The sequence below is a fragment of the Arvicanthis niloticus genome, chromosome 1 (genome assembly GCF_011762505.2).
Source record: "Arvicanthis niloticus isolate mArvNil1 chromosome 1, mArvNil1.pat.X, whole genome shotgun sequence".
In the NCBI taxonomy this organism is placed as follows: Eukaryota; Metazoa; Chordata; class Mammalia; order Rodentia; family Muridae; genus Arvicanthis; species Arvicanthis niloticus.
In genome coordinates, this window is record NC_047658.1 from 101,926,145 (window position 1) to 101,938,294 (window position 12,150).

At 44.2% G+C, this 12,150-nt stretch overlaps 1 protein-coding gene across 2 annotated transcripts in view; it reads left to right on the forward strand.

Moving 5' to 3' along the window:
- Dock1 (dedicator of cytokinesis 1) overlaps window positions 1–12,150 on the forward strand; it is a 503,223-nt gene that overhangs the window by 406,743 nt on the left and 84,330 nt on the right. For both annotated transcript variants that reach the window (XM_034495028.2, XM_034495020.2), the window contains exon 31: window positions 3,329–3,429. In XM_034495028.2, the coding sequence (XP_034350919.1) occupies window positions 3,329–3,429 (101 nt within the window). The remainder of the gene's footprint in view (window positions 1–3,328; window positions 3,430–12,150) is intronic.

A 12,150-nucleotide genomic window follows, 5' to 3' on the forward strand; every position in this document is an offset into this window, starting at 1 on the left:
ACGGATGTCAGTGCATGCACCCCTTAGAAAAGGCTGATTACAGACAAAACAGAATGAGCGTTTAAGCTTAGTGGATGATGTTACAATGCCCTCCTAAAAATGTTCCAGCAGTAGCACCCTCACCAGCCACATAGATGTATATGTATGTGTGCATGTGTGTTTATAAACCGTTTTCATTTTCTCCTCTGAGATTTTCATATATGTATGTACCACGTTCTCCGCAATCTCACTCACCAGCTCCATCTTCCCCAAGCTTCTTCCTACCCCTGCCAACCTCCCTTCCAAATTACAAGTTCCCTTCTCACACTTCTGTCTTTGTGTTTTGTCTTATGACCCCACTGGGCTAGCCAGGACATTCTCACTAGCCTCTTTTGAACAAAGCAGCTTTGTGCAGGCTTTCTCGAGAATTTAGGATTCTTGTGTATATGAACCCTGTTCTGACCGCTACATTTTAGAATGACCAGTTAGGCTGAGAGTATCAGCTGTGGGGATGTTTTGCTATGCACTGCCTGGGCATTTCTTTTGTTTACGTTGGCTCTAGGTGTTTTTTAATTAATTGAGACTCTCATTATATCCTATTCATGGTTTTAAGTTTATTATATAAAAATATTTAACTTTTCCTGTTGTCAAACCTGACATGTCTCTTGTGATTATATGGTCTTAGGTTTTGCATAGCAAATCTCTAATTGCCTTAGCGTTGTAGACTGAGGTACCTGCAATGAAGTTATTATCAGCAATTACCTACAGAGTTCTGCTTAATGTTTCCTTTTTTTTTCTTTTTTTTAACTTTTCAGTTATTTGATCCACCTAAGATTTCTATAGCTAACGTTAGGATTGTGGTCTATGTTTACACTCACCACTTTGAGTTCATGATTGGCTTCCTTTGTCTCTGGTGACTTGACATGCTGCCATTGGCCAGATTGCAAACCGACATGTGTATAGATTCTGTTATCTGTGTTGTTACCACAGTGACTTCCTTGCTTCAGCTCTATAGCCAGGTAGTGGAACCCGCACCTCCTAGTGAATTTTCTGCAAGGAATTGCCCTTCGCTGTGTTTGTGTGTTACTTCTGGCACATGTACTTTAAAATCAGCCAGTTGAGTGTCTCTTCTGGAAATCATGTTGCTTGGATGTTAACTGGACTTGTTGGACTGGCAAACTTGGAAATGTGACAGCCTTTGAGAGAGTAGTTTGTATTTTGTAGCCTATCTTTCTTCCATACCATGCTGGTCTTCTTGCTCTATCTTTCATTAAACTCTGGCCTGCCATGTGACTTGCTGGCTGGATTCCTGTCTGTCCTGAATGTGGCTGCTGCTAGTTACGGACCTATCTCCCCACTGAAGGCATTCTCACTGTGCTCTGCTACTCAGGATCTACTATGATTGCTGCCTGGGTTCTCACGCTGAGACTGAACACCTTGAAGGCTCTGTGCTCTCCACAATTCAGAGCTGGGCCCAGGCAGGAGTGCTGGGCATGAGCCAAACCACAATAACTCACAGTAGTCCTGGCCCCATAAGTGAATAGAAGAAATGAGGAATCAGTGATGTCATCATTTGAAAACCTCTTGGCCTGGTGTGGTGGTGCACACCTATAACCCCAGTTCTCGGGCAGCTGAAATAGAAGGATCCCAGGTTTTAGGGTGGTCTAAGCTACAAAGCCATAACCTGTCATGAAAAAAACAAAATGCCAAGAGGAAAATTGTCTCTCATGATGGGGCATGCCTGTTGTGCTACCTCAGAAAGCTGGGGCAGAAGAAAGATTTTGAGTTCTAGTCTTACCTTTGCTACATAGCAAGTTCAGGGCTAGGGCAGGTAATTCAGCAAGCTCCTTTCTTAAAACTAAAATCAAAACCAGCTGGTATTTGGCTCAGCAGTAACATGTTTTCCTACCATGCATAAGCCCTGGATTCAAACACAATCAGAAAGAAATAGGGAGGTAGGACAGAAGGGAGAGAAAGATGGAGATGGGAAGGAGGGAAGAAAGGATTGGACTGATTGGATTGGATTTGTGGTTGTTGCATTATGGCTTTTAAAGGTACTAGGTAGGCAGGCATGGTGACACACATCTACCTGTAATCCCAGCACTTTAGAGATGAGCAGAAGTATTCAGAATAACAGTCTTTCTTAGCTGTATAACCAGGCAAGACCATCCTAGTCTATAAGACACCTTGTGTCAGAAAATAAAAAGAAAACAAAAACAGGTACCAGGTGTATGTCTGACTAGGTCCCCAGTCTGTGTCGACCTACCCTCTTTCCCTCCCTCCCAGTCCACTTTCCCAGCTAGCCATGGTTCTCTGGTCCTCAGAACATACAGAACATGTGTAGCGTTGTCCTGTGATTGCTGCAGGATCAAGAAGGACACAGGAGAGCAATGCTCCTTTCAACATTGAATGAAAAAGAGCAACTTGTATCTCACGGTGTGAAGACGCCCCTTTTGATTGCAGAAAAGGCCAAAGAAAGATGTGTTCTGTGGGCAGTAAGGAAGCTCTCTGAGGTCAGGGACGTCTACTCAGCTTCAATCCTACTGTAGCTGTGAGCATCTTAATATGGATGGCCATTGCATCCTTAGTTAGTTCTGTGGTGGGCAGAAGCCCTGTAGGCAGTGCCATTTCCTACAAAGAACCAGAAAAAGGGGGGCAATACATTCTTAAATTCTGGGGATACTCTTAAATTCTCACCTTTTCCATGTCATTAAACTCAGAGTTGGTAATGTGAATGTCTCATCCTTCTGTGACTCTTTGTAGCTATCTTATTTGAATATTATCCCTGGTATGTAAATGAGGAGGGAAAAAAAGCATCTACAATGTCTTCTAAAGATCATCCCTCAAATCACATATAGTCCATAAATCCTTGAAATGAAGATTTGATCCTTTTACATGTTTTTCCTAATTGTCTGGTGTATGCATAATTTTGGTATAGTAAAAAAGTAGTAAATTATGCAAGTGTATATTGTTCCTCAGAGAAGGGCTCCGTCTCATGCTGATAGTTAGAGATGAAACTGTGGAGTGCTCCTTGCCTGCTCAGCACCACCATACCTTTAGCCACCACTTCTGCAGGTAATAATACTTTATCCCTTCCAGGAAGCCTATCCAGGTAGGTACTGCTAACAACCTCATCAAACAACTGAAGCACAGGCAGAGGTTAGAGGAGTTGCCCTGGTGGAGTTGCCCAGCCTCGTGCTCACCCATGAATCACACCCTGAGGGCTAGCTTGCAGTGCTGTGTGTTTCTAAGCGTTTCTGGATAATAATGGCCCAGAACTTTTCTGAGACCCAACGTTCAGCTGTTCCACAGCCCAGCATCTCAGCATCTCCTGTCTTTTGGTTTTCAGCTGTGGAACAACTACTTTCACCTGGCCGTGGCTTTCCTCACTCAAGAGTCCCTGCAACTGGAGAATTTTTCAAGTGCTAAGAGAGCCAAAATCCTTAACAAGTAAGTCCTCCCCCAGCCCTGCCACCACGGGCAGGAGCCTTCTGCTTATTACCCTAATTTCCACGTCTCCTCTAAGCCAACTGGGTACAAATTGAGATGTAATCACAGTGTAATGAAAGGGTGGTTTCAAATCACAAATCCGGTGTTGCCTTTGTAACCCATGAATCAAGATCTAAAATTGCAGGATTCGTCCTGGCAGGTTCAAAGTCAGCGTGATTGGAGCCGGGTAGTGCTAAACAGCGTTTGAGTTTCTGGAGATAATGACTTTTGCTGAGCACTCTTCTGATGTCATTACTCTGTGGTTTACTTTATTGCTTAGTTTTCCAGTTCTGCTTCTTGAAAAAAGAGAGGTGCTGATGAAAGCCCTCGTCGGACACTGTCCTGGCTGGTGAAGCAGAGATAGCCATGGTTTCCCTCTAGGCACAAAAGTCCCCTGTCTTCCTCTGGGTAGGAGGTCTGAGAGAACTGAATCAGCTTGTGTGTCACCAAAGAAGCTTCATGAAGGCCAAGATTCTTGGGCAGCTCTGTGGTGCCACAGTGCATCCTGAACGATCCTGTTCCCATGCCAAGAAAGAAGACCGTGGGCTGAGAAGATGGCTCAGTAGGTCAAGTGCTTGCTGCTCAAGCATGTGTATCAGAGTTCAAATCCCCAGAGCTCCTATAGTGTGATGAGAAAAAAAAAACAGAATGGTTCCCAGATGCTTTCAGACTTCACACACACACACACACACACACACACACACACACAATTTACTAAGGTAAAGAATGGTTGCTCGGGTTCCTTCCTGAGCAACCATTCTTGGTGTACTGAGTCTTGGTATACTGAGGTCTTTGCTCCTCACCTTCTGCCTAAGTTCCACTAATGTCATCCTGCTCCAGATGCCCTTTCAATAGAGATTTCTCAGAAGATCTGAAATGGTGCCCATATTACTGGGCACCATTATATGTTATATATTATGTATTATATATTATGTATTATACATTGTGTATTATAATTATATCACATAATCATCATATATTTATATAACATATTATATATTATATGTTATAATGCCTCTGTAGCATTCTGACTATCAAGGCCTGGCCTGGTCCCTATGAGTTGCCAAGGTTAAGGATGCAGAGGGAGTCTTGGAATGTGGCAGCAGCTCTGCTTCTCATCGTCTAGCAGTTTCTATCTCCCTTACTAGGAAATTGAAAGCACTTGATCCCTGGAGTGTATGATGTGTTTCCGCATGACAGCAGCCTTCTAGACACTGTACATACATGTGTACATGTATATGCATGTAGGTATTATGTATGTTTACATAAGTTTATGTGTGCATGCTCATGTTTCACATATAATCACTAAAGAGCAAGACTCTTTATTCAGTACATCCTGTCACCCATGTTGAGCCACGGATGTCATACAGATGGCATCCATCCATATGCACAAGACAAAGAAAAGACAGAGGGCTCATCGTGGGCCACCTTATCTATCTCCTGCTGGCAGATTCCAGCCCAGGCAACTCTGGAGGTCCAAGGAGAACTTGACTTTCAGAGACAGCCTGTTTGCAAGTCCTCTTGCACCTGACCAGATCCTCTTTGTCTGACCTCAAGAGCCATGAATGTAGGCCGAGAGACTATTATTTAGAAGTGACAGATGTACCAGCCAGACCAAGCACAGTGAGGGCAGAGTAGCACCCACCTGTGACTGCTGGCACATTGCCCCTCTTTGGAATCTTCTCAGGGCTTAATTGCTTACCACGGCCCCCTGTGCCAAGGACAGACTAATGCTGGCTACACATGCTAGAGACTGACACTACAGAAAGTTTCTCCCTCCAGGTGTTCACAGGGGTTGTGAGAAGGGAGGAATTCCTATTGTTGCTCCCCATGCAATAGAAACCATTACTTTAGAAGCAGAGCACCCTAACAGGCCTCAGTGTGTCTGACCAAGGCTACCTCAGCTTCTTGAAATACACACTCCCACCATTTGTTACATGTGTTCTGGAGTCCGTGTGGGTTGTGCAAAGTGCAGTGAGACTCTGGGCATCCAGATCTAGCATCAGTTGACTGTAGAGCCATTTACTCAGAAGCACCTATACTTCATGCCCTTAGAGATAGGAGAAGAGATGCTTTTAAATTAGGTGCAGCTTCTGGAGGCTTTCCTGCTGAGTGCTGTGGAGACCCAGTAGTAGCTCTGTGCTGGGGTTTCCTCTTGCTGCTATGTCTACAGTCCAAGCTAGAGCAGAATTTGCTTTAATCACAAAGGACCCTGTGCTCCAGAGAAAGTCTTTGCTTCCCTTCTTTCTCTATAGTTCCAAAGGCCATAGAACCAAAGGAAATTAAACACAGCCATCTGGTGTCTCCGTTTCTGGAGCCCATGGGGACTCTGGATCAGGCTTTCCTGTCTCTTGGGCACAGTAACAAGAGACTTGAGCTGTGCTTCTGTGTTTTCTCAAGGATTTCTCAGGTGAGAAGCCTGACTCCATATTGGAAGTTGTCTTTGTAAACTCTGTGGGATATTTGGGTCTCACTAGGCCACTGACTCCATGTGGTAGTGACTGGCCATCAAGGACTCCTGTCTATGATAAACCCAACATGACCTATAAGCCTAAGGTACGTCAGCTTCATGCAGCTTGTCACTAGCATTCACGATAGTTATGCCTTTGTGTAGTATATTTGCAAACATTATTCTTAAATAGTAAATGGCTTAAGAAGTATCTCAGGGTGCCCTTCCCAAACTCTTTAATTTACTGGGTACATTGAATGCCTAGATCCTTTTGGCCTATCTAATGGAACAGGATTAGGCCTCTTCCTAGCTCAGGCAAGTATGGTCCAGTTGCTGGAGAAGGAAGAGAGGTGGATCCCAAGGTAAAGCCATTTATTGTCTAGTGGAAAGCTAAGCTGAAACAGTATATCCAATCTGGAGAGGATAGGGTTGTCACCAGAGCTCTGGAAGCTGGAGGCTGGCCTACAAGGTACAACCTAGGGAATGGAGGCTTCCAGGTAGTATGGACTTCAGACAAGGGGGAGCTGGCAGCTGAGATGTCTGCCCATTTGACTGGCATTGCACCCCAAAGGGCATATCCCAGTCTTCTAGCAAAGAGATGCACTAACTTGGAAGCGTAAAGGAATGGCAGGGGCTGGCAAGGCTCAGAGAACAGAGTCTGCAGGGAGATGGTATGGAGTTAGTCCCAGTGGTCTGAGGTGGTAAGTGGTCTTATACACTTGGGGCATGATGCATAGGTTTAACTACATCTAGGAGAAAGTCTTGGGTCTGAGGTAGATTCAGGTCCGCCCACTCGTACCCTCAGGATTGTCTACGTGTGGCCTGTCAGCCTCTGTAGGGCACATCTGAGTGGACAACTTCTGTCTTCTCTTTTCCTGCCTGGTCTGCCTCACTATGGCTTAGAAATTTATAAATGTCTGAAATCAGAACACCTACTTGCTCATGGCCTATGTACTTATGTGTAACATGCATGCATACACACACACACACACACACAAGCTATACTATCGCCAAGAGCTCCGAAATATCAACCCCTAAATAAAAAGATTTGCCTATAAAACCCAAAGTTAAGAACCTCAAGTACTCAAGGTCCCTAATAAGAAAATGCTGTCAAGCCACCTCAACTCATCCTGGGTGCTAGTGACTCCCAGCCACAGACACTGGGAGAACACTGCTTTGGACTGTCATCCACCCTCCCCAAGCTTTTTGCATCATTGGGGTTCGGGAAATATAAATAAAATGCAGAAGAGTTAACTCTAAATTCATAGCCATTTGGACAACATTAATATGTCACATGGCCACAAGGGAGCACCATCCTCAGGACCCAACTTTGTTCTGGGAGAGAAAAGATTCGTGAATTGCTTTTGCATGGTTTTGTTTCTTTGTTTTTAGTTTCATTTGAGAATCTCTCTACATGGCCCAGGCTATCCTCCAAGGCACTTAGCTCCAGCCCACCTCTGCCTCCTAGAATGCTGGGATTAAAGATGTATACTACTAAGCACAGAGTTTTTCCACGTATTTGCAGTATTTGCTGGAGATTATTTCTTTGGATGGCATCATAGCAGGGATGGGAGATGTTGAATGAGCAAGTCCAGCTCTTTTACTAGCCCATTTTTTCCCCCTGTGAAATCTATAACCTCCTAAGGGGACATGTTTTACAGCTGGACCAAAACATCACACAAACAAAAATATTCCCATTTCATTAGACACTGGCTTCTGAGATTCCAGACTGTAGATGGGACTTTGAAGGAAGCTAAGAAGAAATAAATGAGATGTGACAAGTCCCGTTTTACAGTGTGACCTAATCAGAAAGCAGAATTCTGTATTGCAGAGTACGATCAATTCAATCCTCATGCTAATTATTTTTTTCTCCAAAAGATTCAAATCGTTCCAAGTAAATTCACTTTAAGGATTAGCAAGGGACCTAGGGAAACAAACTTCATAAGCAGTAGCCCTGTGCCACCTTCATGTTGGCAAAGCTAATTAGATATATTGGTGAGGCATTGCTCTAGGGAGCATAATAAAGCTTTAATGTAGGCGGAATGCTCACATCAGCCCTGTGTCTAACAGGGCTCCTTCCCAATGGCCTCATCCCCTTCTACCTATTGTGTTTGGTTTTGTTGTTGTTTTGTTTTGTTTCCCATTAAGATAGAAATGCCTCATCCTACCCCTGAACCTGTTTCTTGGTTACCTTTCCTTCCTTTTCTATTGCCTAACTGTCCACCCCTTTGGCACTCTGACAAAATCGCTCGGCACTAAATCAGCATTCAGTGCTCTGGATTGCTCTCCCCAAGTCCTTCAACACTGTTTCTTGGCCTGGGTCATGGCTAAAAACCCAGAGTTTGGGTATTTTGTAAAGAGGCTGTCGTTGGCTCATCATCTTGGAGGCAAGAAATTTCAAGGGCATGAAGTTAGCATCTTCTTGGCTTCTGCTCAGCGTCTTGTTCTGTATGACACCATGGTAGAGAAGCATGGAGGAAAAGCAAGGAGTACAGAGTGGAAGTGTTCATAAGAGAGAGAAACATACTCTCCCTATGACTAATCTATTCTTGGAGACCTAACTCTGTCCTGTGCAGTGTATCTAGTTCCCACAGGATCTGACTCACTCCCTCAAGACCTAATCCAATCTTGAAAGAACCAATCCAATCTCTTGAAAGACATTTACCCATTCCTGAGGGTCGTATTCTCAGATAGAACCATGTCTACTAGATATCTTAATGTCTGCCATCTCTCTGTCCTATTGCTTTGGAGACCAAAGTTACAGGGCATGGACCTTTGGGGACAGGAGTGTTCAAATCACAGCACTCTATCTCCTTGCCCTCTGGAACTCCATCCTAGGTTTGCTCCTGCCTCTTCAGCCTATTTCCCTGTCTGGTTTAGACTCCTGCATGACACATCAATATGCCAGAGCCCCCTCCAATCTCAGTCTTAGTATGTATTCTTATTTTATTCCCTCCTTAGGAAAGCACTTTTCAGATTCTAATTTCTCACTGTTTCATGGGCCATACTAAATAAACCAGCTGCTGCATATGTTCCCTGAGTTAACCTACCATAACAGTGGGCACAAAGGAAGTTATAATCTCTTGTCTGGTAGTTATGGAAGCCACGAGTTTGAAGTCAGGATGGTGATGGTGTGGATCCCTCTGCTGGGGGCTGTTCTATTAATTTTAAGTAGCCATTTCCAGACCTCAGCATTCCCTAACCTGTGTTTTCCAGTCCCTGCTTTTCTCTAGATCAGGTTCTTTCTAAGTCTTCCTGTATATCTGAGACTCTTGATATGCCCTCCTTATAGGGACATCATTCCTTGCATTTAGGCCTCAGTCTACTTCAGAATGACCTCGTCACAACTAGGTTACATTGTACAGACCCTGTTTCCAAGTGAAGTCACACAGATGGGCATCACATGTATAAGATATGCAGATACCCTGTATAACTATGGGATTGAAGTCTATCTTCCCTGTCATGATGTATATCTCCTGAGGCCTGTAGGTCTTGTTGGAGTTCTCTATAAGTAATGTCTAAATGAATCAGTCTAATGGCCTCTTCCACCATGATAAAATGTTGTGATTAAGGGAAGCCCTTTAAATTATAGCATCCCCTCCTTAGAGTGTTTGCTGAGGTAGAGTGGGTACCACCTTGCTCTCAACATTCAGAACAGCCTCAAGGTAAGCATCAAGAGTTGTTTCCCTATAGTGTGAAAGAAATAGGGGCCAAGTACTTGCCCAGTTGTACTTAAATTTGGGTTCTGGTTGGCCTTACCCCTTATGAGGCTGAATGGCAGATGTCGTTTCCTCATCTTGGGTTAAAGATGCAGGAATTCAAGTACTAGCATTAGGACTGGCTATAGGAGCATAGGACTTTCCAGACTGGAAAGGCTCCCTTCCAAGTCACCTTTCCTGTGTTCACTTGGTGGGTGGACACGACAGAGTGAGGTCACTCCAGTTCTGTGTCCTTATGACTTGGCAGAGCTAAGTCCATCTGCTCAGTACCATGAGTCCTCAGTTCCTTATTGGAAGAGCGACTATGATATGGGCCAGAAGCATTTTGAAAGAAGACACAGCAGCTGGTCCCAGGAGTGTGTGCAGTACAAAAACAATGTGGGCTTGTGATCTAAGGACTTGGACTCTCTTCTCTTTGCCCTGTAACCTAAGCCAAGTCATCCAGCTTTTCTCCTCCAGGCTTGGGCCAGCTCCCTGACTCAGTGCTGTGAGGGAGCCACTCAACTGTGATCTCTAGGGCTGCCCCCCGGCTCCGAGGTCTGTCTCCAGGAAATGAGCTCCAGGCAGACACTCTCAATTATCTTCATATTTTTCTTTCAAGGGAAGGAGGTAGAAGTGTTCCCTGCAAACCCTCTTGAGGTCTGGTGACAGCTGCTACTCTGCTTGGGAATGACTGGGAAGCTTGTACAAATTCATCAGATCTGCCTTCCTATTAAATGCAGAGGAAGGATCAAGCCCAGCCTGCTGCCAGAGAACTCCAGTCTTTCCCTCCACTGTGTGTCTCCCTCCTTTTTGCCAGGGGTTTCCAGGCCTCTAGTCTTATTTGGCTGTTAATCAGTATTTTCGTCTCCTTGTGCTGTAGGCCTGGCTCTTCCGAAAATCAACCCCTCTGATCGTTGCCAATGCCCTGGTTCTCAAATATCGTCGTGTCCAATCACCCCCTGAACCAGAAAAACAGAAATGAGAGTGGGACCCTATGGTCCTCACCCTCCTTCAGCAAGGGAGAGGCATTGTGCTGGCCAGCAGCAACAGCACTTCTAATTTCCACAGCAGCTGGAGAAAGGCAGGTCACCACCCAGAATCACGAATGTTAAACCTGCTGCTGGCAAAGTGAGTCCCAGGGCTTCCTTTATACTATTAGATCTGTAATCAGTAGAGGACCTGAGAGACAGACCAAAGACCTTTGAGTCAAAGGCAAAGGAACAGAGATATTCAAGAAGCCTACCGTTAGGTTTTCCTATGTTTTAAGAAGGAATCCTCACTGTGGCCTGGATGTAAGATGCTCAAAGCCTGAGTTAATGATGCTGCTGGCTTCACTGGTGGATTGAGGATATGAACACAGGATCAGAAGGGGCTAGAGAACTGAGTGTGTTTGTGTTCTGTAGCCACCTGACATAGTGCTGTCTTCCAGTCTTGTCCGTGGCCTTGTAGCTGAAAGTAACTAGTCTATTAGCCTCAAAAAATAAAATAAAATAAAATAAAATAAAATAAAAAAGTCAATATGATTCCTCTCCCCATGATAAATGCCAGAAGTTGCCAGGTTGCCATGCTGCCAACTGCATCTCGCCCAGGCCCTGGTTGCTTTGGCTGCTGAGAAACCTCAAAATAATGCACATCTTAATGTGTTCAAGTCTCGGAACCCTTAAGCAATTTGAAAGGGGAATCAAGCCTGGAAGAGTGCCTCCCTGTTCCTCATGGCCTCATACCTACTAGCTGGTGGTATGTCTTCACTGCCTGGAACCAGTCTCCCATCCCTGTGGCCTTGGCATGGAATCTGCAGCTGGCTGAGATCCCTTGATTTATGGAGAATACCTGAGTTAGCTCTCACTGGCTTGCTGAGCAGGGTCTGTAGGTCTCAGCTTGGCCTGAGAGGAAATAGCTGACTTCCTGGTTCTGTTTCTCCACCTACACCTGGATGTTCTACACTCCATGGCATCCAGTATATCCATACATGTATATATTCATATATGCATACATACACACATATATGTTAGCATACAAAATAATGGGTTTCATTGTGACATTTTATACACATATATCATTGCAGTTTGTTGTTATACAGTATCCTTCCCCAAGAGCCCTTCTTTCATTTCTTTATTACCCCCAGTTCAGTCCCCCTTCTATTTTTAGGCCACATCTTTTATCCACTCTCATTTTCCCTCCCTTTAGACCTAATTCCCTCCTTATATCCCCCTTTCTATTTTCTTTATATTTGTATATATTATGGAGACGAGTTTGTGTATGTATACATATGTATATATATGTATATATACATGTGCATATATATGTACATATGTATATATACACATATATATGTGTGTGTATATGTGTGTGTGTATATATATATATATATGGAAATGAGCACATGAATACACATACATATATATGCGTATGTGTATGTACATGCCAGATCCCACATAGAGAAAGCATGTGTGTAGCTTGGATTATATATTTTCTCTGGCTGAGATGAACATGCCACTCTAACCCTGCTGTGAGTGACAGACAGGTGCTTAG